Source organism: Callionymus lyra, chromosome 3 (assembly GCF_982586985.1).
Source record: "Callionymus lyra chromosome 3, fCalLyr1.hap1.1, whole genome shotgun sequence".
Taxonomy (NCBI): domain Eukaryota; kingdom Metazoa; phylum Chordata; class Actinopteri; order Syngnathiformes; family Callionymidae; genus Callionymus; species Callionymus lyra.
This window is the reverse complement of record NC_141820.1, coordinates 22,831,715-22,855,722: the sequence shown is the minus strand read 5'-3', so window position 1 is coordinate 22,855,722 and position 24,008 is coordinate 22,831,715. Positions and strand designations below refer to the sequence as shown.

General features: G+C 42.7%; 1 protein-coding gene across 13 annotated transcripts in view; it reads right to left on the bottom strand.

Moving 5' to 3' along the window:
- macf1a (microtubule actin crosslinking factor 1a) overlaps positions 1 to 24,008 on the bottom strand; it is a 136,214-nt gene that overhangs the window by 5,425 nt on the left and 106,781 nt on the right. For 7 of the 13 annotated variants that reach the window (XM_087787108.1, XM_087787109.1, XM_087787111.1 and 4 more), the window contains 38 exons: positions 19,164 to 19,325; positions 18,900 to 19,070; positions 17,490 to 17,656; positions 16,777 to 16,936; positions 15,693 to 16,019; positions 15,172 to 15,256; positions 14,715 to 14,941; positions 13,559 to 13,765; positions 12,653 to 12,880; positions 12,342 to 12,560; positions 12,072 to 12,275; positions 10,505 to 10,730; positions 10,202 to 10,428; positions 9,885 to 10,007; positions 9,706 to 9,807; positions 9,525 to 9,626; positions 8,918 to 9,091; positions 8,680 to 8,835; positions 8,401 to 8,598; positions 8,190 to 8,318; positions 7,788 to 7,970; positions 7,374 to 7,529; positions 7,096 to 7,302; positions 6,816 to 6,935; positions 6,578 to 6,747; positions 6,345 to 6,504; positions 6,077 to 6,271; positions 5,230 to 5,502; positions 4,978 to 5,166; positions 4,793 to 4,901; positions 4,577 to 4,725; positions 4,246 to 4,408; positions 4,018 to 4,172; positions 3,706 to 3,780; positions 2,607 to 2,624; positions 1,323 to 1,440; positions 689 to 751; positions 218 to 250 (listed from right to left, as the gene is read on the bottom strand). In XM_087787108.1, coding sequence (XP_087643234.1) covers positions 218 to 250; positions 689 to 751; positions 1,323 to 1,440; positions 2,607 to 2,624; positions 3,706 to 3,780; positions 4,018 to 4,172; positions 4,246 to 4,408; positions 4,577 to 4,725; positions 4,793 to 4,901; positions 4,978 to 5,166; positions 5,230 to 5,502; positions 6,077 to 6,271; positions 6,345 to 6,504; positions 6,578 to 6,747; positions 6,816 to 6,935; positions 7,096 to 7,302; positions 7,374 to 7,529; positions 7,788 to 7,970; positions 8,190 to 8,318; positions 8,401 to 8,598; positions 8,680 to 8,835; positions 8,918 to 9,091; positions 9,525 to 9,626; positions 9,706 to 9,807; positions 9,885 to 10,007; positions 10,202 to 10,428; positions 10,505 to 10,730; positions 12,072 to 12,275; positions 12,342 to 12,560; positions 12,653 to 12,880; positions 13,559 to 13,765; positions 14,715 to 14,941; positions 15,172 to 15,256; positions 15,693 to 16,019; positions 16,777 to 16,936; positions 17,490 to 17,656; positions 18,900 to 19,070; positions 19,164 to 19,325 — 6,130 coding nt within the window. The remainder of the gene's footprint in view (positions 1 to 217; positions 251 to 688; positions 752 to 1,322; positions 1,441 to 2,606; positions 2,625 to 3,705; positions 3,781 to 4,017; positions 4,173 to 4,245; positions 4,409 to 4,576; positions 4,726 to 4,792; positions 4,902 to 4,977; positions 5,167 to 5,229; positions 5,503 to 6,076; positions 6,272 to 6,344; positions 6,505 to 6,577; positions 6,748 to 6,815; positions 6,936 to 7,095; positions 7,303 to 7,373; positions 7,530 to 7,787; positions 7,971 to 8,189; positions 8,319 to 8,400; positions 8,599 to 8,679; positions 8,836 to 8,917; positions 9,092 to 9,524; positions 9,627 to 9,705; positions 9,808 to 9,884; positions 10,008 to 10,201; positions 10,429 to 10,504; positions 10,731 to 12,071; positions 12,276 to 12,341; positions 12,561 to 12,652; positions 12,881 to 13,558; positions 13,766 to 14,714; positions 14,942 to 15,171; positions 15,257 to 15,692; positions 16,020 to 16,776; positions 16,937 to 17,489; positions 17,657 to 18,899; positions 19,071 to 19,163; positions 19,326 to 24,008) is intronic. The other 6 variants (XM_087787102.1, XM_087787103.1, XM_087787101.1 and 3 more) reach the window with 6 other exon arrangements.

Here is a 24,008-nt window from a genome sequence, read left to right as displayed (position 1 = left end):
GCTTGCGTTGTTGACATGAAAACACGCCGGCGAACGTTTCCCAGACACCACAGCAACTTTTGAAACTTGTTTAAGGAACAACCTGAGACTCTGACGGAGGTAAAACATAAATCTGAGGAATGCTGCAGCCCCACTGACGACAAACTCAAACATGGAGATGGAGACAAACGCATGGAGTTGGACACAAATGCAAGACGAAGAAGAGGAGAGTAGATACCTCGGCAGCAGAAATAGCCAGGAGTGACGGTCACTGAGAGACACAAGAGTCACGGTGAAAGAATGCTAATGCTCAAATTAAAACAAGTCTGAAGTTCATCAGGTGGACGGACAAATGTTAATAAAATGACCCAGAAATTGTAAAAAGAAAACAAATAGTTTTAACATTTAAAAAGGAATGCAAAACACAAGAAGTGAAGTTGAATTGACAAATACCATCTCAAACTTAAAGATGTGAGAATATTGAAAAGGTAATTGATAAAAAAAATATCAATAACACAAACACCAGGAGTTCCGTGGTTGGACAGGAAGATTAGGGAAAAGTAGGAAGACACGGTTAGTCACAATCAGAAAGAGGGCAACCAGGAGAAGAAGAAACCACCATCAGAAATCCAGACAAAGAAGAGGACAACAGGAGGGGCAGACGAGTGTTAGCAAACCAACAAGGAAAAAACGGAAGCCTGATTCCAACCTAGGCGTGAGGAGATGGAGCTACTGGAGTCGGAGCGAAGGATCTTAAGTCCTGGATGTTGAACTAGAGGAAGAAAGAGACAAGGAAGAGGAGGAAGAGAAGTGGAGGTCATGCATCATGCAAGTTATTTCTGAGAGAATGAGACAGGTCTGGAGAGGGTTGAGAACACTGTGGAGATGAACCGTTGACTCGAGATGGGAGACCAAGATTTGTGACTGAAACACTTGGGAAAAAAAAACTTCATCCACTGAGACGTTAGACTAAGAACTTGTAACTATTTACACTCGAGTGAAAAGGCTGACATCTGGTGGTGCAGTCGAGCATTGCTGCCTAATGTTATGAGAGACCATCCTCACCGTCTTTAACATCAGGCTAAAGGATCACACTGACGTAAGAAAAATACGATGAAGCAATTAAAAACAATCCAAACATATAAATAATTAAGTAAAACTGTTATATAAACCGAAAAAAAGCGTCATTTTAAAAATGAAAGTGTACACTAAGAAGGAATGAATCCTGTAAAAACAATTTCACACAAATAAAGAGACCACATTATCAGTTTCGGACAACATGATGGACAAAAAGAGGAGGGATATCATTTTGGTGCCGCCAGGAAGTCTTCAAGAACACTCACCTCTGCAAGGATCGTTCTTGACCAGAAATTCGTCCAGAGCCATCCACCCTCCGCCCACCCTGACCATCACTGTGCTGCGCAGGATCCTGACCAGACGCAGCTGCTGCGAGTCGCCAAACTGAAAATGTTTTTTTTTTTGGGGGGGAAACAGGAGACCAGAAGAGAGGGAATGAGTCAGCAGAACTATCAGTTTTAATGGTTAGAAGTGTCTTAGCGACAGCAGCCCCGGCACCACAGAAGTCAGATCATCTGCTTCATGCAAGACATGCAGATTTAAAATCAATCACAATCTCCCAAAATTTACAATTTAAATACACTTTATATCATTTAAAGCAGCACAAGGAGACGTAAAACAAATTCTAGTTTAAACTAAAATTTCAGACTAGTTTTTAATATTATTAATCCACTAAAGAATAAACAGGGCTGCCTGAGTCTTCATGCGTTAAATATCCGATCTGTTCAACTCTTCATGTCAGCGCCATATATTGCACAATTACATAACTCGGATGAAAATACTGTTTTGTAATTCAAATCTCATCAAACTATTTTGTCTTCCTTCAGGTTTACTCTCCTTTATTCCAATTTAAGACTCTAAGTTAATATTCTCTGGCAGCTAACAAACAGCTTAAGGCTGGCCATTGGCTGACGCAGGTGAAAAACATTAATGTGCTGTATTATAAATTCTAAAAATAAGCTTGAAACATGACCGTTGATAAGCTAATAAATGTTTTCTTCAGTCACCAGCGGATAAAAGTGTGGGTTTTCAGTCTATAGTGCTGTTATTTGGGGAATTAAGAGGCTAACAATTATTTTAGAGAACACAAGAAAAAATTGGTACAATTGGATAAAACAACCTGACCTAGTTAATATCGTTATCATTGTATTTATAATTAAGGTACAAATACGTTTTCTTTTTTTAATAATTAGCACACAGATGCTACTGTGCTATCAGTTTCTCTCGCTTTGTTGACATCTCGCCAACTCACGACTTGTTTATTTGTAGATTTCCAAACATGTAATTCTAGAAGAGCTCCACAGTGTTGCTTTAAACAGCCCAGCAGAGCTATAGCGACTCCAGCAGAGAAGGAAGAATCTCTCAGCACCTGAGCCAAGTCGCCCTGATCACACAAACAAACATCACACAAGTGGACGGTGAAACCTGCCGACACTTCGCAGGGCCACAAGGCAGCGCTCACGTATCCTAACTACTCGTGAGTTTTTAGCTGTGCTTGTGGTGAGCGAGTCCACAGGTTTCACCGGTCTAATCGCAGCGGGTCACTTTACCTGGTTGCCGAGGTAGAACTACAATAATCCAGCGAACAGGGAGCAGAGAAAAAAAGAAACGGAGAAAGAGTGAAACCACATGTTGTATATCTGTGTGATAATCATCTGCTCAGTGTGTATGTGAATTAGTGGTCAGTATCACGTGCGCTGGACATGAATGCCGGTGGATATTATGGTGTTTGTGAAGATGCTGGTAGTTGTGGTGAAGAGGGAAGCAGGTGAGAGGTGGAGACACACAGACAGAAGCAATCGCACACGAGCTGTGCACCAGGAGGTTGATAACCTTCTTGTTTACAAAGAGAGAAAACGTCGTCTCAGCACATTTAGAAGTCTGTTATAAGTGCATTAATCCTAGTGCAGCTCTCAAAGTTACATTCAAGCAGGTGAGTCTTGTCCAGTGTCAGTGAGACGCTGGATACCATCATCACCCTGAGGATGATGAAGATGATGAAGATGAGTCGGCTGAAAACTGTGACCGAAACGTGACAGAGATGCACACAGAGTGAATAACTGACACATTAGTCAATCTAACACTGTAGAAACTATTTTGACATGGCTGGAAGTCAGCTCGTTAAATTTGGACAACAAAACAATTACAAAAAAAATGAAAATTAATTAAGTAATTATTCACTTTCTGAACCCTTTTTTTTTTTAAAACAAAACTCAAAATTGTGCATTTTCCCCCCACATGTTTAGCTAGTTAGCCATCAATCTTTCTGAATAAGAACTATTCACTCTTAACTTATATTAACATGTTAAATCATATTAATGTTAATGTTTTTGGACAGTGATGTCTAGAAACATGCTAGCTTGTAGCATGCTCACTACCCATCCATTTAGATGCAACTAAAGCTCATTTAATAAAATCTGTGTGCATCTCAGTCACATTCATTACACTGAAGTTGGTGATTGTTAATACACAAGTGACAAACCTGCACTCAGTCTAAAACGAATAAATGTCATCATCATCACACACACGCACACAAACCATGATGATGAGTCAGCAAGTGTATGGATGGAAAAGCAGGCGAACATACTTTCCTTTGAAATATTAAGTGACTTTTACACTTAAGTTATCGACGGATGAAACAAAACGTACCCGATATTTGTTCTCTCCGATCTGCTCCACCTGGAATCTCTTGGCACATTTGCACTGAGCCACCTGACGAGTCACCTGACAAAAGAACAAATAAAGTTACACCTAATCTATCAACACAATTTTAAAGGTTTTATTTAGTAATCAAACTGTTTTGATATATTTTCCAAGAGTTTACTGTTTACTGTCCATTCAAAATTAATGGTTTATTTATAATTATTCAATACTCTCAAGCAAGCAAAAAAAGTTGAATTTGACCTTCTTTATTTATACATTTAACCTATTGGCAGGTTCAAATAGAAATTCAATCTTTACCTCATCCTCGATCTTATCAGCGTCAGTCGTTGGTCTGTAGGCGTCCTTGTTGGGATGCAGCGCCGCAACAAACTCGTAGTAGTCGATGTATCCGTCTCCATCGCTGTCAAAGATGTCGGCCACCGCCGTCATCTCCAGACGACTGGTGGGAAACTCTGTTGGCAAAATGAACATGCAGTGTTTATCTCATAATGGGCATCAACACAATGCATCCATGCTGTTCCGTACTCGATGCCAGGATGCCGTCGATGAACTCTAGCCGGGTGATCTTTCCATCCTGATCTTTGTCGATGCGTCTGAAGAAGTCCATGACTCTGGATTTCTTGTGGTTCATCCAGCGCATGTACTTTTTCCTCCACACGTCAAAGTCAAAGTTGGCAAATTCCCGGAGCTGAAAACAGAAAGTTTGAGTTTTGGACTTTTAAATATATATGTGTTTCTTTTTAGCTAAGTTAAATCTAAGCTGACTGAAGTACAACTACAACTATTGAACATTTTATTAAATTAATTATCGTTGCTCTGCTCTGAGTCCTCGTGGATGACTGAGTTGCCTTCCTACCTCCTCCAGGCGGTCCAGAGCATCATTGAGTTTGCGTTGGCGGTCCAGCGCCAGCAGCCACACCTGCTGCCAGCGAGCACAGAGCTGGTTGAGTCGGGGGTTTCCTCCCGACACCTGCATGAGTGTCTGCTGCTGCTGTTGTTGTTTCCCTGCAGAGATTAGCGTTAGCATGCTAGCTACTCACATCTCACTTCTTCTGTCCAGAACGTGACTTACGAGCTCCTCGTCTCTCTGCCAGGCTGCTGGACTCGGCCGGTTTCCTCTTGTAGGTCTTGGTGACCTTGTCAACGTCCGGCTGCTTCCTGGTCATCTCCTCCATGAACACCTGTCACCAAAAGGACCACCTCTGAGGATGAGTCCGGAGAAGAAGAACAATCTTTGGAGAAGGTTGTATAATTCACCTGGTGTTCTGTGATCAGTGTCTTCAGTTCAGGGATTTCTTGAGGAAGTGAGTCCAGATCTCTTTGGACCAGGGTGGTCTCGGCCCACTGTAACCACGACAACAGCTGCTCCAGCAGACTGGCATTGTTCAGAACCTCAGTGAGAGCCGTGTCCAGGCGCTGCTCGTGCTGTTTGGCCCAAGTGAACACCTAAAGAAAGAATCATCATAATGACACTGCCAGCCTTTTTAAAAGTCGTGTCAGTCGTCCCACCTCCTCGAATCTGGCCCTGATGATGGTGATCCAGTGTTTGATGGTGGTGATGGAGTCGGGGTGACAGACCGTCAGTATTGCTTCTCCCAATCCGGCCGCCTTGTTGACGTCCGCCCTCTTCTCCTCCACCGAGGACATGAAGTCGCGGTGGGTGTGCAGCAAAGCCTGCAGAGTCTCCGCCTCCTCGGGTAGAACGCCGCGGAAGCGAAGAGTCTGCTCGGCCTCCGAGAGCCACTCCAGCAGCATCTGCACGGCTGTGCGGAACTCCTCCGCCTGTGAGGGAGAGAAGACGACTCAGACTGATGGTTCTTGGTTCAGGAAATGTCTGAAATTGTTATTTTCAATTGCTCTGTTACAAGAGAAAATTGATCACATTTAGGGTGACCATTCATCCACTTTTACCTGGAGGTGACATTATTTTAAGGAATTGGTGAATTAAATATTGAGAAAATAAGGCATTTAACTGAGCTATAAGCTTGTAAACCTGCCCCGGCTCGGGCAATTCAGAATATTGTCACCCTATGATATAGATGTTTCTCAAGAACAAACGTCAGTGATGACTGACTGGTGGAAGTAAAATGCCAACTTAGGAAGATGAAAATTATTAATTAGAGTTAAATTGAATCCAAAATTATGAACACAGAAACTGCACCGTTTTATTAATTAGCTTATGCTACACAGTGCTGGTTTTATTTGACTGTTGGATTTTTGTTTCGGCAAAGAGCGTTTCGAGGGATCGGAATGTTCGGAGTTTCTGAGTAACAGAACAAGGCTACAACAAACCAGCATCAAGTAGCATCAGCCAATAAACAAACTCAGACCATCTCAAATTTTAAACTGCTCTTACCTGCTTGAGTGCCAGCTGGAGGCGGGTCTGCTTGGTGACGGACAGGGCACACACTGTATCCCAGCGGTTGCTCAGCTCCTGCAGCTGAACTTTGACCCAGGCGGTGTCGTCGCGGCTCGTCTCCATCAGATCCCGGGCGGAACGTTTGAGAGCCTGGACGCTGCCGGTTCTCTTCCCAAGTTCTTTTTGGAAAGCCTGTGAGAGATCGGGAGGTCTTTAATATCAGGAAGACTGAACGTTTGTCGGGAGAGCTAGATTAGCATCTGACCTTATGAGAGTCGACCAGGTTGGAGACCAGATCCAGGTCTCCATGGACAGGCTGGTCTTCAGCTAGTTGAGGTTCCACCCGGTACAGCCAGTCCACCAGCGCCTGCAGGGCTTCTGCAAACTGGCCTGAAAACAGCAGTGCCTCCTCCAGCTTGTGTTGTCTGGAGGGAACGGAGGCATCAGAAGCATGTTCTCCTCAAATCACCCACACAAATATTTTTTTAAAAAAAGCACCTCTCCACACTCTTCCCACAGACGGTGTCCCACTTGTCCCGGACTTCTCCCACCAGATCGTCCAGTTTCTGCTTGTCGGCTGGAAGTTGAGCTTTGTCTCTCATGGCCTTGCCGGACCTCACAGCTGTGTCGTACACCGGCTGCTTTGAGCCCAGAACTTTCTGAAACTCCTGGATTTGTCGCAGAATAGAGTGAGTCAGAAATCCTCAATATTTAGGTTACGTCTCCTAACATGTACCTTGTGTTTAGTCAGTTGAATTTTGATTTTGTCGGGCTCGTTGGAAATCTCTAACTCAGAGTCCAGTTTTCTCTCAGCTTCCTCCAGCCAGTCAGAGAGTTTCCTCCAGGCTTCATGGAACTGAAACAAACACAAACTTTCAAAACCTGCTAGGAATCCACCAGAGGAGACTGTAAAGTGTTACATGAACATTCAGAGATCGACTCTGGTAAAAGTTAAACTTCCGTATTGATATATTTCAGGAGAGAGTCCAACATCATGTCAACAAGCTAAAGCTTACCTGCTTGGCACGCTTGCGAGCCTCATCCAAGTGTCGACCTCTGTCCAGAGACCTCTGCACCAGTTTGTCCCAGCGAGCCTGCACGCTCAGTAGCAGGTTCTTGATCAGAACCACGTCTTGGTTGAGGCTGGCGAAACGGAGCTGAGATCCTGTTTTCTCCAGAGCTAGAACGTTGTCTCGATGGGTGTTGACCTCGTTCACAAACACCTGCGTGGAGGAGATGGTCAGGAGCGAAGAAACCTTTTATGGGTGAGGTAGAGAAATGATCTGGTCCAAACCTTGTGCTCATCGATCTGGAAGAGGACAGTGTCCAACACCAGGCTGGGGGACTGAGCCATGTTCAGGGTCTGCTCGGCCTGGGTCAGCCAGTTGATGATTTCCTGCAGCGACGTTTGGAAACATGTGGCCAAGGAAACGGCCTCTTCTAGTTTCACCTGGAGGTAAAAGAAGCAATAGTCATTTGACGTTCTGTCAATCAGGAATTTATCATTTTACGATGCTATAAATAAAATCCTGTATCTGTTTATCCTCGTTTATCATTTTTCAAGGTGAAGGTCTTTAACATTAAAAAAATATATTCCGAACTTCAGCCATAATTGAAACGATGGAACAATGGTCTCAGTCCAAAGGCTAAAAAAATGCTTTCTGGTCACGTGTGAAGCATTCAAAAAAAGCAGACAATCGGATCTCACCCTGCGATCGTCCATCTTGGTGTTGAGACTGGACCACTTGTTCTGCAGCAGGACCAGATTCTGTTGCGTCTGTGTTGCCCCTGGTCCGGCATCTTCACCTCCTCGCGCCAACAGCATGGATTCTCCCTGATCTAGCAGCTGGTGGTACTGCTCCGCCCTCTGGCTCAGGTGGGCCTGGAGATCCTGAACACAACAGAACCAGACAATGAGAACTGGGTCACGTTCATAGTTGAGGAGGGTTCATGTTTCACTTGTGGACAGATGTCCACCATTGGAGTGGAAGACAAAACGGCAACCACCTGCGATCTGATACTTAATCATGGCAGAATCCAGACCCAAAACAAATCCCTATGAAACTGAAAACATCGCTGCTGTTAATGTTCTTAAAACATGTGACCTCACCATGTGCTGCTGCAATTGTTCCTTGGCTGTTTCAGGGAGTCCACCTGTTGGTTTGGCAGAAGATAGCTGACTCTCAGTTCTCCTCGACCACTGCAGGAACTCCTCCAGCTCTCCGTGGAAACCCTCCGCCTACATAAGAGTCACATGACAAGTTTGACGACACCTGAGATCTCGACGAGTCAAGAATCCAGACTCTTGATTCAACACCGACCTGGTGCAAGGCACCTTCCAGCAACTTCTGCCGGTCCTGAGTCTTCAGCAGCAGACTTTGCCAGCCCTGGTTCAGCTGGTCCAGTTGGTCTCTCAGGTGACTCGCCTCATCACCAGGTGAAGACTCCAGGAGCTCGGCACCAGCGTTGTTAACGGTCTCCACAGTGGCATGATGGGAGAGGACATCATTACGCAACACCTGAGAGAAACAGAAAAACATTAGAATACTACGTTTTAGCACAACTTGATTTCTGACCACTAGAGGGAGTTCCAGACTTACATGGTGTTTGGCCAGCTCAATTTCGATGGCCTTGGGATCAGAGCTGACTGGCCGCTGTGTGTCCAGGGTGTTGTGTGTGTGGTTGAGCCAGGCCTGCAGCTCAGACAGGGCGTGCTGGAACTGACCCAGGGCAAGCAGAGCAGCTTCTAGCTTGTGCTTTGGTGGACAGAGCAGAAGAGGGCGTTCAGACACTGGCATGAGAAAACATTTTTTCGTCAATGAGAAGCAGACATGGTACCTGTCTCTGGGTGATCTTGTCTCCCAGGTTCTCCCACAAATGTCGGAGTTCCACTAACGGTGCCTGGATCATGTCTCGGTCGGTGGGGTCGGACACTTTCTTCAGAAGAAGCTCCCCCTGGTGGCAAAGCTTCTCCATGTCGATCTGCTGCTGGTAAACTTCCACTTTGTACTGCTGCTCGTCGTTCACACAGGAGGAGAAAAACGTTGAACTGTATGATCCTTTATTTATGATGATGAAGATTTGATATTTATCTCAAAATGAAACAGGAAAAGCGAACAATTGTGACCACATGTGTCAAACTCAAGGCCCATTCTGGCCACCAACTTATTTTAAGTTACCTACCAGATGGTTTGTTTAATGTTCTTGATTATAAACTGATCTTTAAAGATGTTAATGTAAAAATAAGATAATTAACTGAGATATTTGATATATTGTTTTTTTTTTCATTAAAAATAAAATCACAATCAGACTCATATTTGTGGGTAAGTCACATTTCATTTGTCTTGTAACTTAAGACAGCTAAATGATTTTGGCCCCTTGTGTGATTAAGTTCGACACCCCTACACTCTATACCAATAAGAGTAAATCAGACGGTGAGACTAACCTTCAGCTCCTCGATCTGCTGCTTGACTGTTCCCAAGTCAGTTCCCACAGTCGACATCTCACACAGTTTGATCACAGCGTTGTCCAGATAGTCAAACATGGACTAAGAAGGAGAAGAAATAAATAGGATTTAACCATCAACGACTGGAACTTAAAAGTGCTCTCTGAGTTTGTAAACATACCTGGAGAGAGTCCTGATACTGCACTGAGGCTGTCATGGCCTCCTCCAGTCTCTCCATTCTCTCGTGCCAGGTCCGGTTCAGACCTTCCCACGCGTTGTTCATCTACAGAATTTAATGAATTATACGTCAAAATCCTGACAGTACAGTCAAGGTCGTATTAGTATGGCTTTTTATTTTACCTCGTCGATGGTCTTCTTAACTTCAGGCTTCTCCGTTTCTCCACAGGCAAAGATAAGGTCTGCCCCGAGGGTCCTGACAAACTCCAGTTCCTCCCGGAGCCCATCCGTCTCTGCTTTGATGGCCTACAAGAGATCAACGATCGGTTATACTCAACCATTATCTGATATAAAAGTTGACACAATGACACATTCCCAATTACAAAATGTCAACTTCTTCGCAATCTATATTAGTTAGTTGGACAAAAACAATTTAAATGTGTTTTAAGCTTCTGTTCAGTTTTTGTTGTAAAGAGAAGAAGTTTCTGTGACATTCTGACCTCTGCAGCCTCAATTTGCTGTTTGATAAGGGAGGGGTCTACGCCGGGGTCCTCCAGCTCTCGTACTATATCCTGCGAGTCCCTTAGAGTGCTCAGCAGTGCTGCCACATCAGACCAGAACTTTCCAGCCAGATCCAGAACATCATTGAGCTTGGTCTCCCTCTGCTCCGCCCTTTTCCGGATCTCATCCCAGAGCGAGCGCAGACGCAGGAGGCAGGAACTGACCGCTGCAGGTCCAAACAGACGGGTCAGTGGTTGACCATAAGAGCGTTCATAGATCCATATATAATGAACGTCGCTCACCTTCTGCCGCCGGGTCGTCATGAGCAGCGCGTCCGATCAGCTCCTCTCCGCGGGCGCAGAGGGCTGTGAAGCTGGGAAGGAGCTTGTCCAGCTCCAAGTTCTGGGCTCGGTGGTCCGCCAGCTGCTCCCTGATCTTCTCCACCTCTGCAGCCACCGAGGGGGGCTGACGCAAACGTTGGACGGCGCTCTCAAGGGTCTCCAGGAGGGGGTCCATCTTGTCGTGGAACTAAAAGTGGCCACAGGAAACGTATTTTAGGAAAAACATTTGGAGATTTCAAGATGTCAGTGTTAAAGATAATACACGGAACAGTTTATTGATGTCAAGAATTATAACTAAGACTTGAATAACAGTAAAAGTAACTTTTAGGATTTGCTTTGTAAGTGTTCGATAAAAGAGGAAAAACACTCAGATAATTAATATAATATATAATAATGATATAATAAAAAATACATTCAGACTCATACTTACTGTTACAGACAGTTTAGTAAATATACATTTTTGTGTAGCTGCGACTCAAAGATTTTGGCTGCTGTTTTAGTCAGACCTCCAAGTCACAATTTTTACATAAAATTTGAATGTATTTTTGATAGGCAAGTTTCATTTTTGTCATTTCATCAAAAGAAAATTGCAAATATGTATAATATTAAAGGGATTTTTTGTGTGGAAATTATACATTTTCAAATGTATTTACTGATCTTGCTTAACATTAACTTCATAAATTAGGTTATTAGCAAACATGCATCAAAAGACTTTCAATCATGTGTAAATGTGTCATGTGACTGTCCAGCATTTGGTCAGTTGTGGTCTTACCTCTACCAGCTGGTGATGGCAGTGAGCAGTGACCATGGAGAGAGAATGGTGGTGGAGATTTGGAACACACACACAAGTCAACACGTGCAGGAGGGGGAGAAGGTGGTGGTGGTTGCGGTTGCGGTGGAGGAGGAGGGATGGACACGGTGATGGAGGTTAGGAGTTAGATGGACGAGAGAGGCGGAGTGATGGGTGAGAGTGAGGAGCAGATCGGGGTGTTTGAGTGAGGTGGAGGGTGGAGAAATAAACAATGAGTTAAATCTCAAACATGCAGATCAATAGACACAACATTTCATTGGTGTCATGAGATGAAAAGCTATAGCTGCCCCAAAAGCAAAGATGTGGAGCTGCCTGCTGTAACGTCTCCTGATGCTTCATACTTTAAATTTGTTGAGTATTCAGGATGTTCAACATTTGATCACAATTATTATAAAGGATTAACCATCTTCTGCATTCAAAAAGTCTGGTTAGCAGGTCGAACCTGGCACCAAAGAAACTATATAGAATATGATGTGAACTGTGAAACCGAAATCAAAAATAAGAATAGGTATATATTATTGTATGATATTTCATCCCTATACATTATCTTTACAAATTACAAAGTAAATATGGACAAATTGTCAAAAGATATAATAGCACTTTCAAAAGATTTTCAAATGTTTTTAAATTTAAAGAAAGTATAATGAAAAACATGATTTGAAAACCAAAAGTATCGGTTTGCTGTTAGAAAATGCATCTACAGTATAGTATATGTACCTGAGCGGATTGTGACACTGCCTCATCCAGACCGGATGAACGACTTTTGACCTCCTCTTTGATGGCCAGGTATCTCCGCTCTGCCTCCGTGTAGCGGTGGATTATCGCTGCCCCCTCCTGGTGGCTCAGCTCGGCCAACTGCGGTCCGATTTTCAGCAGCTTGTCGATGTGTGGCTTGTGCTCTGCGATGGACTCTCGGAGCAGCTGGTGGAAGTCAAGGCAAGTCAGAATAACAGAAGAACTGAAGACCTTCTTCATATCCAGGCTCACCCTGATCTGACCCTGCTGAACCCTCAGAGCTTCGATGTCAATGGCGGCTGGCGGCAGCTGGGTGATGAGGGCCTCGGTCTCTCCCAGCCATGGATCCAGCTCCTCATAGGTCTCCCAGAATCTAGCCACCAGAACCTGGGCTTGTTCCAGGGCCGAGAATCGCTCGCTGTGGTTCTGACTCACGGCTTCATAGCGAGAGTTCAGCGACTCAGTCTTGACCTGTAAGAGTAGACAGACTTGTTTCTGCCGAACTTTAACCTGCTTCCAACCAACGGCGTATTGAACCAAATGGGTCGACATGTCTCGCTCACCATCAGTGCGTCCTTCTGGGCGTCGCTGCAGGTGTCCATGATGTCGTCGCGGGTGAGGAGGAGCTGGTCAACGGTGTCTTTGTGGCGGATGATGTCGATGTTGAAGGCCTTCTGGACCTGCAGCTGGGCCACAGTCACGTCTGGTTCCAGACTTAACGGACCCAGAGAGGCCAACTTGCGTTCCGTCTCAGCGACCCAAGCTAGCTCCGCGTCGACAGCCTCCTCGTACTTAAGAAAAATTAGATTATTTATTAGTATTAATTGAATACAATTTCCCGAAGGAGACCTCCTGAGACCTCCTGAGGGATCAATAAAGTTTTACCTTACCTTACCTTAATACATAGATATTTTTGTTTGAGCAACAATGAGATACATTCTGATAATATTTATTTTGTTTTTGTCATATCATGTCATAACTCAAAATATAACGTTCCAATGATTATTGTAATGGTACATTAAATTACAATTTGAGTCTTATGAGAATGAAATTACACTATTCTAACACTAGGGGAAGCATAACCAACACTGTTCAATCTTACGTAGTTTAGCACTTATGGAGGGTGTTTTTTTTATAAAGTGAACAAAAAAGGATAACCACCACCACAAACTTAAGTGCTCACAGATATTACAGTGTTCGCCTGCTCAAATTTAAATTGGTCATTTGACAATTCAGCTTGTACCACTGCATTAAACTCTTCCTCTCTAGTCACACCTATCTTCTGAATGACCTTCTTTATAACAACCAGAAAACCTCAATAGTTGTTATCATTCTTTTACTTTAACCAGTACTTTCAATCATAACTTTGTTGTTCTGTAATATTTTGTTAACACTTGTCTATAGAGTACTATAGTTCAAGTACACAGGAAAATGGTTAACATTGAATGAAAAAGAGAATGTTGCAGTACCTGCTGCGACCTCTGGATGGCAGCCTGAACAAGCTGTACACGCTGTGTGATGGTTTCATCAGCTTGTCTGTAGCGTTGGTTGGCATCTGAGACCAGGCGATCGAGACCTTCACGTGCCCGCCATGGTACCAGTTCCAAAAGCGCACTTCCAACTTCGTTCACTGTATCCAGAACCAGCCGCTTCTCCGCAGCCACTTTCTTCAACTCCTGAGAATTAAATAAATGTTCCTGTATTAGAATGAGCAGTCCTCTGTTATCCAGACATGTCCTCCCTTTGGGGCTCTCCAAACTGCCCGAGGGGGGGTGCATAAATTGTTCAATTGTCTGTGGGTTTGTTTATCTTGTACTTCGCATCACAGACCATTGTAATGAGGGGAGTTTGAGAAGAACCATGGATTTAACTGCCTTTAGTCCATCCAAGTTCGCCAAGTCATTTATTAGAGCTTTCAACTCAAACTTTTAAGTGACGTTCCATCCCTCTCACCATCATTTAAGAAACGCTGACCGGATATCAAGCTGAACAGCCCCCATGATAGTTTGCTGCCCAGCCAAACAATCACAACTGAAAAAAGGGGTTGAAATATACTCTTCCTCCAGTGTTGTTCAGTGTTGAGGCATTATTTATATACATTTCATTATCCATAATAAGATCATTTTGAGGAATGTGTTAACTTAACATTAGAAAATATGGTAGCCTTTTTTCTTTTTGTTTAGGCATTTTTTATTGCAAGACATAACCGACTCGAAAAAGGTTATTTCGAAAAAAGTGCAATGTTATTTTTTCTTTAGACTAGAAGAGATATGTTGGATTGTAATTTGTCAAAAATAAAAGGAATACAAAAATAGAAATATTGACACATAACTATTACAGACCATAATTTTGTTGAGGAGATCATAATTTTTGCAGATAATGTTTGGTTAAACGCTAAACACTACTTTGTTCTCCAGGAGGCCTGGTTGTGTATTTTGGAATTCAGAATATGGGTTTAGTTAGAAGCACATAAAAAAACTCAACCGACCCACAAACCCAAATTATGCGACAACACCACGTACTAGTGTCCACTTTTTGGGGGATTCGGAATATGGTCACCCTGCTTGTATGGACTCCAAGGATCGAAGACGAGCAGTAATGTAGCTTTATGAACTGTCCACCAACCTTCTGCCTCTCCTGGTAGGCGGGGGGAGCATCTGGCTCTGCATTGCTGAGCTCCGTCTCCACCGTGTCCAGCCACTGGTTGAGGTCTTCATGGGCACTAGAGAAGCGGGTGGACAACTGCAGCGCCTGCTCCAGGGTTCGCAGTGCCTTGCTGCTGCCCGCGGTCATCTCAGCATATCTCGACTTGATGCCATCGATTTTCTCAGTGATCAGGAGGACTTCCTCTCCTAAAGTTAATCCAATAAACAACTATTAGGCTCAGATTTCAATGAAAAAACTTGCTTATGTAGCAACAAGTAAACAGATGTTCTTGTTTGGTTTAGAGCTGAGCTTTTGAGGTTCAGATGAGAACCCACAACTACAAAGGAAACTGTTTACTCTTTTTATCCAAACTAATTACAGACAGCTTTTTTTTTTTTCAAAATATTGAGACGTGGAAGATGAAGCTGGTCCTCACCGGTGGTCTGCTTCAGTAGTGCTTGTCCATTCTTGATGGCCTGGTCCACCGTCCGCTTCCTGCTCAAGATCTCCTCGTTTAAGGCCTGGGGGGACAGGGATGCCCACATAACAGTCAAAACTATGTTCCCTTGAAGAAAACAATGTTGAACCCACAGCACATTCCATCATGTTGTTTTGTACTGGGCACTAAATTACAGAGCACTTAAATCTTTATACAGTTTAAGAAGAGATGGCAAGATGTTGTCAATAACAACTATAACTCAAGCAGAAGCTCTCACTACACAATAAATCAATATGGTATTCGTTTCATTTTATAATTTGTTGAAAACTGTTTTTTAAATCGACTTGTTTAATCCATATTTTTTGATTGAAGCTCAATTTTAAAATGTCTCTCTCTATATATATATATGTATACTGTATATATATATATATATGTATATACATAATCTGCAGTCTAGGTTCCTTCCGGGGCTCATGTTTTCTGACTGAACAATCATCGTGTGTGTGGGGAAGTCGTACCAGTGTATCTTTGTGCTGCTTGGTGAGCACCTGAGGCAGGTAGCTTTGCACCGACACCTGAGACAACCTTTGAGCCACCTCTGCCAGCCAGTTCATCACCTCTACCTCATCCTCGCCAAACAGCTGAGCGTTGGCCAGCGCCTGCTCCAGCAGACCCTCTCGGCGCGAGCACCAGTCCAGCAGGTCAGAGTGACCCGTTCTCACCGTGTCCACGCGCTCCCTCAGCCAATCACCGTCTGACTCGCAGCAGAAGGTCTCCAGTGATTGGCTGAGGGACTCGAGGTGTTCGAGCTCAGCGGCGCGTGAGAGCACATCCTCTTGGAGCGCCTGGGAAGTTTTGTGTGTGTTTTATATGTTGAGAGAGTGAAGATGACAGAAAGCAGGACAACAGAAAAACAAAATGGGTAAATCATAAAACATAAGCGTGCAGGGATCAAATCAAAACAATGGAAAATCAAATGAAATAAAACAAAGACAAAGACTAACAGAATAACAAAAGATGAATGTGATTGGTGGTTTTTATTTGTGGTCACTGTCTCTGTGGTTTCCAGTGTTAAGTACTTTGCTGACGTTCATGACTTTTAGTTTTCAGAAACTTTCATCACAACTTCTACACAATTGTTGCTACAGATTAATTTGGACTCTCTGGCTCATTAGCTCTGCAAAATTTAGAACATTGATTTTTATTATAAGTATTTATTATTTATATTGATTCACAATTAAATAACAGTTTAGCGGGCATGGAAAATATAAAAGTCAACAATGCCGACATAATTTATCTTTTCTAATTTGAACTTTAAAATAAACATAATACACTCTTGGGTGTGTTATTCAAGTTTTCTTCCTTTTATTTTGGTTAATAGCACATTGTTGCTGACCTGATGCAATGATGAAGAATGAAACATAACTAAAAAGATGTTTTGAGACATCATGGTGAATACAAGCAAAGCAAATGAGGATTTTGATGAATCGCGGTCAGATTGATGGTGTATGAATTTTTATGTTTTTAGGTCTAAAGTCTCTCTTTGTGTCGTGTAAAGGATTTGACTCAACCATTGGAGGTGACGTGACCTTCAGCGGGTACCTTGTGCTTGACGATTTGCTGCGTTATCTTTGCCGTCTGCGTTCCCATGGGCTCGGCGGAGCTCAGGCGCCGCTCGGTGGCACTCAGCCACTCTCCAAGTGGCTCCTGGGATTCATGGAACTGAAGGGCCAGAACCTGCAGCTCCTCCAACTGCTGCTGCCTGTGGACCCAGACAGGAGAAGAGGAGGGTTAACGTTTTCTTTATCACCCTTTTATTGCTGTTGGTGTAAATGAGTTCAACGGTTCACCCTGCAGCTGTTGCTTTTTACAAGTTTATCAAATGATTCAATATTTACAACGTCTGACTCTGTTCAGAGTCGTCTTTGACTAAAAGGATTCAATTCAAAGAAGTCCTGCTCGTGGTCTGTAAAAAGTGAACAAAACACTGGACACTTGTGTTGAAGAGTTTCATTTTTAAGCATTGAACTATTGAAGCATTTCAAACATCTTATGTTGAGCTTTAGACAATTAAGAGTGCTCAGAGGAAACCAATATATGAAAAGGGAGAACATAAGCTTCTCTGTGTAGAGCCATCCAGCCACTATGACATTCTTACTTGTGAATTGATTCATCTTCTCATCTATCTAAGCTAAAAATCTAAAGTAGCACCAGTGGTGATGGAGCCATAGTGAACATTTTCCACCCCGTTTGCATCTTCAATCTTATTTGTGTGGTTGCATCTGAGCCAGTCACCTGCAGGTGTCTAGCATTACCTGTTGCTAGCCTTGTCCGTCAGATCGGTCCATCTCTCCGCCAGACACTGCAGCTGAGTCTGGATCTTCTCTTGGTCGGGCGGTTCTGCTGTGGCTGCGATCCTCTCCCCTTCGGCACGGATCATCTCCACCGTTGGTCGGCGGTCGTCCAGTAATCTCTGGAGCAGCTAGAAGGAGAGATTTTTTAAACGTTGAGTCATTTGACTAGTGGACGACATTATGCTTTTGGAATGTGTTTGTGTAATCTGTGTTTTAGTTTTGTGATTTACACTCTTTCATCATCTCAAACATTTCTATTAATGTCTTTCAATGTTGGCACTAATATTGCGTTTTTATAATCTTCCATGTAATCTTCTATGCAGGAGGAGAAAAGTGGTTATTAAGAAGTCATTTCATGACCTCACCAGCCCATGAAAAATAACCTTTTTTTTCCACTCCCTGCTCTGACCTGCAGCAGTAATGGAAAGTTCCACCTCACCAACGTCCACAGTTCCTGCTTCCTGTCTTAGCAGGAAGCCACTCACTTTGAACTGGCGGTATCAGAACCTGGAAGGAACTCTGTCTGTCTGGACCCTTTCTCACTCGGGCACAGATGTAAACACGCATGATTGATCGGCGGCCCAGGATTAGGCACGGCGTGCACACAAATACAGGAAGCAAACGTCTGATAAACAATGAAAGTGTGTGAGTGTACCTCTGGAAACAATGTGTGTGTCTTGAGTGTGTGTGTGTTTGCATGCCAGTTTGATTGGCAGATGATTAACCAAGTCTCTTTGGAAACCACACAGACAGTTCTCTGGAAACAATGTGTGTGTGTGTGTGTGTGTGTGTGTGTGCGTGTGTGTGTGTGCGCATGCTTGTTTTTCATTGTTTGCCAAATGTCTATTGTCTGCTCTTGAAGGACACTGAAGGACGTCAAAAATGTCAGTCTAGGCAAAAAATCTGAACAAAGAATATGTTAAAACAAAGTTTCATCTTTGATAAAAATTGACATGTAGATCTCATTAACTAAAACTACAAGCACTGCATATTTGGGAATCCCTCATCGCTGCTCTTCTGACTAGCGATCTTTATTGTCCCTGTTGAAAAAAACGAACTTCTTAATTTTTATTCTTTGCTTGACGGCCACACTTGTGTTTGAAGGGAAGAAATGCTGTAAAATCTAGGTGATGTGGACTCGTTGAGCAGTGTTGAACGGCTGACTCATAAAATATTAATTGAAATCTCCACCATGTCTCCTTTTATTGTGGCCACTTAATTTCATGTAAAAATATTAATGTATAATGCCACGATTACACTAATTTGAGTCCTTATTTATAATATTTAATGTTTTATCTTGACGCTGAAAATGATCCAAATATATCATGTGGTCCAGTTGGAAACTTCAATTTTAGAGTTCTATCAATGTACCTTTTGCTCTTGGATCTGGGCTTTGACCACACGGTACTCAGCTGACGGAGGCTTCTGATTGGCCACCAGCTCCTCCGTGTCGCTTAGCCAGCTAAGTAGAGGCTCCAGAGCATCTTGGAATTTACCACAATGTAGCAGCGCCTCCTGTAGCTGAGCAATCCGCTCCGCAACCTACAAAGAAAGACATTGGTTGACGTGAAGCGACGTGGATCCTCTATAAGCCCGCTAAGACGATCTAAACTATCATTAGAGGGTTCCACGCACCCGCTTGTTGAGAGAGTTCCATCTCAGGTTGGTGGTCTCCAGATCATGCTCCAGTGCTTGGGTGTCGGTGTGTTTGGCGGCACTCTGGATGAGACCCTGACCCACGGCGTTGACATGCTGAAGCTTGGGTTGAATGGTGTCCACTTGCTGCCGCTCCACTGCCTGGGAAGACAAGAGGTGGATGGTTTTATTGGAACCAGGTATAGCAGAAAAACATATGCAGTGATCGACCAGTCAATATATCCAAGTTGGATAAATACTTACGTACAAAGTTCTGACTTCAAAAAATATAATATAAATCTAAAATATTTTTATACAACCTCAAAGAATTGCATAGATGGTAGATATGTCACCCTATGACTAGAAGGTCTCACAATCTCACCTTGTCCAAACCAATGTGTCCCTGAGCAAGACACTGAACTGATCTTTTTTTAAGACATCTTCAGACTGTTAGATTTTCCTGAATTCTTGTTCATATTTCTAAAAAATGTACAACAAGCATTATAGTGTTTAGAAGTATGTTTAAAGTCTCACTTTCTTTCTTAAATACTTCATTAAAGATCTATGAATCTCTCTCAGTTAACATTCATTGTATTTTTTAGCTCTTTCATTACAGAGTTTTGAAATACTTTGATCAATGTTAAAGACTGAATGTGAGACTTTCACAGTCGGATTAGATCTTCAATGGAAGCCAAATGAATCCACCTTAGGCTTGTGTCATTGTGAGACTGTTGGTAATAAAGTGTTTTGGAAAATGGTTAAAATGAGTGTGCAGAACTTTACAAACTGGTTGTTTTAAAAGCATCTCCAAGGTTGGGAAACCACATGATGATGGAAAGGTTAGTATGTCAAAAGTCTTTCCTCTGCTGAGCCATCAACAAAAACATAAGCTGAAATGTACAAAGAAGACGGCAGAATAAAAGGTTGGGTGTGGGTCTGGATGGAGGAGGGGTATTTGGGAGACGGGATGAGAACCAGAGGAGGGGGAGACTTGGGGGATTACTAGGATTAAGGAGGGAGATGAGTAAGTGACTGGCTGGAAAAGGCTGAGTAGAAAAAAAGTCCACGCACACACACACTGGTGAGGTTCTTCACACACACAAATGGTTATTGTCAGTCGTTGACATGCTTGCATGGCTGAACAAAATCTTTAGTAAAGAACAATTTTGGCAATCTGGTCATATCACATGCAGACACAACGACACACACATGCCGCAGGCATCTGGCGATGACAAAAGATTCAGCTAAGCCAGACAGAATTTTTTTTGCAGACTTGACTTTTCTGGTGACGACTGTACAAAATGCAACCAGACATTGCAACATTTTTAAAATGATTTCAAGGTGTTAATCTGGACCTCTTGTATCATTTGAACTTGTATCAAACTTCAAAATTAAAGATGATTCTTAACTGACATCTGGAGGACTAAGTTTTGGCAAAAACCAAAATCATCTCTGAATCGTTCCATGTTTGTTTGTGTGTTGATAACATCACACTAGCAAGTAAGGGATGAAGAGGAATGAGTAAGTTAGGGTTTCAACTATAATTATGTGTTTGAATGGATTATAGAATTGTGTATTGCTAAACATACTTAAACAACGTTTGTGTTTTGTGAGAGTGTGTATGTGATGTAGACAAAGGAACTGAGGGAAAACTTCAGAGGAACAAGTGTGTGCGCAAGTTCTTTAGTTGTGCGTCAACATGAGCAAATATTAACAACTACTATGTGCGTAGATGAATTAGCACCGTCTGTGTGTGTCTGTGTTCCTAGGATCTTTATTTGGCGTAGTTTTTGCTTGGAAAGGGAAGTCCGTCAGTCAGAACAACAATGAGCTGCAGCCATGACCTGCTCCACCCTTTGCCTGTGTGTGTGTTCGTATGTGTGTTTGTGAGAGTGTGTGTCCGTGTGCGTGCGTGTGTGCATGCGTGTGTGTGTGTGTGTGTAGCAGGGGAAAGTACGTTGATCTACTTCATCACCTAAACAAACAGCAGGCTGGATATAAATCCTCGTCAGGTTCAAGTGTTATGTTACATTCCTTTCCATTTTCTCTCTCCGTCTGCACCTCTCCAATCGACTCCAGTGGAAGCAGAGCTCTGGAAAATGTCCCACATACTTGTGATTCTTGTCCACCACAGCCAGCAGACAGCCGCTCATGCGCTCACACTCGGATCTAACTTTGCCATCCCTCCACACTGGCCATCATCATCATCATCATCGTCGTTCCACCCACTCATCAATCCTTCATCTCCCTCTCCTCTTTGCTCTCTCCTCCTCCTATTTCTCTAAACAGACCACAAACCCACACTGGAGTTCTCACGTTAGGACCATGCTGAAAAATAAACCCACAGAAGTGGGAGGACGAGTCCAGATGACCAACCACGATGACTCAACTATAACTTTTTTTCCAGAATGTGAAGAATTTTACTACTTAACTGAGTCTTGAATGACATTTTACAAATGACTATTTCTTACTTACTTACTTTCTTACATTCTCCTGTTTTAAAGCTTGTATACAAACGATGGAGACGAAATATTAAGTGCTGGTGGAGTGAACATTGTATTAACGCTTTATTTCCATCTTCCCTTATCTGGTTCTCTTAAGGCTTCTGCACCGAAGAGAAAGTCACTTTCAACAATGTAAGATGTGGAATATTATATTTAAAAATGTAATTTACAATAGTTCTTGGATATGCATAAGTAGTTGATTACATAAGGTCCTATAATCTTTTTGTAAAAAAAAAAATGAATGGATTAAATAAGGTCTAACTCTAACTGTAGGATTGATTTCAATCAATGGATGAATTAATTAAACTAAGACGCAATGGATTGGTGGATTATCATAGAAAAGTGATGGGTGAATGGATCTTACATCAGGTCTGAAGATAAAATAACATGTTTTTAAAATGGATTAATAGATTTATATCGGGATGAACAGTGGTAGGTATGGTTGGCTTGGATTTACGGTATAGTTGTTGATGATGATGCACTGGAGAGTTGATACATTGATAGAAGGATTCTTGGACTGGAACGATTAATGGATGATGATCATTCGTTATTCATTCGTATACATAAATAAACAAAAAAAGATTTAACAGATGAATGTATTTGATGGATGTCTGCCAACTGTAAGTGCACATGCCAACTCACTAGCATGCCCAAACAATCATTATGGTCTACTGAAGGAAAGCTGGTGGATTTATCATTTAGCCTCTGCAATATGGCCTCCAGGAATATGCTGACTCAGATAAGTTTATCCATCAGTCTGTCCTCCAGGTTTTTCTGCGTCCTCAAACGGCCGTCTCTCCTCGTCCATCTGTCTGTCTGCCCTTAACTCAGCTCAGTATTAATCCAGAGACCTTCTGCTCAAGTCTAGCTGCCAACCAGTCTCTCTTATCTCTCCACCAAAGACTCTTGTAGAGCTAAAAGATTTCCCCCCCGAAACCAATCGTGTTCCAGACCCTACTCTCTACCAACCTCACAGTCTCTCTAGTCACCATTTTTGCTTCTCATTTTCTTCATCCAAGAGGTTAAAAGTAAGAGATGTAAGAGAGCAGCACAGGAGGGATGTCGTTTTGGCAGATGCACAGCAGACAGATGGCTCACAACAATCGTACTACAGTAGACACAAGTCACAGGACGAGAAGAGAGGTATTTATAATTCAACCGTGGCAGAAACAACATCGGCTGTAATCGTTTCTTTATCACCATACAACTTCACGCTGAAGCTGCTGCGGCTGCTCCGATATCACTCCGCTATCTCTCAAAAACAATCCCAGCATGCACCAGGGAGAAAGGCGGAAATGGAGGGCGGCAGAGTGGGGGGGGTGAGGAGGGGGGTTTGTTGAGAGACAAGTCACACCATTGTTACTGGTTTGTACAGCTTAAAGAAATAACATTGTGACTACCTGTATAAAATACTTTTATAATGTATGTCTGTCACATTGTAAAATACTTCATGTAGCACCACATACAAATGGTCCAACAGAACCTTAGACAGGTGGCTGAAATTTCATAATTTGCTGTTTAACTCCCTCAAACCATTGCCCAACTATAGCAATAGTATTGTATTAAACCTAAAAAATCGAGAACCAAAACTGCCTTTGTGTATTAATTCAGCAAAAACAAAGCTATCTTAAATAAAGTCGGTAATGTTTCACACGTTTTTATTTTAATAGTTTACATTTTGTTTATATTCAATTAAAATGTATTCACACAGATCTACAGAGCTACAAAAAAATCAAAAGATAACAAAGTATAAATTTACACTATTTAATTCCATGGCGCAGCTAAAGAAAACCAACACAAACAAATATCTGCCAAAACAAGTGACCTTCAGAGAAACTGTTGGAAGAAGATTTAAATTCTAAAGTTAAGGTCAACGTAACCAGGAGACCACAGTCACATCCTCCCTGATCAATCTCAAATGTCTTTGGAGTTGCCTTGACCCCCCTCCCCCCCTCCTCAAACAGCACCACATGTGCAGCTCCATTCACACTTAGTCAACTCCCCTCCTTCTCCATGACTGAAACACAAGTAAGCTAATTATGGTGTCTACATAACATCACCGCCCACATTTTCCATTCTTTGTTCACGAGTCAGTCCCACTTCAGGGCTCTGATCACTGACCCACTTCTCCGTCCAACATGCTGGCAAGCACAAGTAAACACCGCTGACACTTCACCTGCCATTCAGCTGATTAGAAACGGAAATATTTTTTGTATAGTTGCTTCAGGACCCTTAGTGCTAGTTTATTTAGCATGCTCATTATAACATGTAATAGAAACTGTATATGTTAACAAAGCCATACCTCTGTCTGTATGTCACTGTCCGTTCCAAATAAAGACGT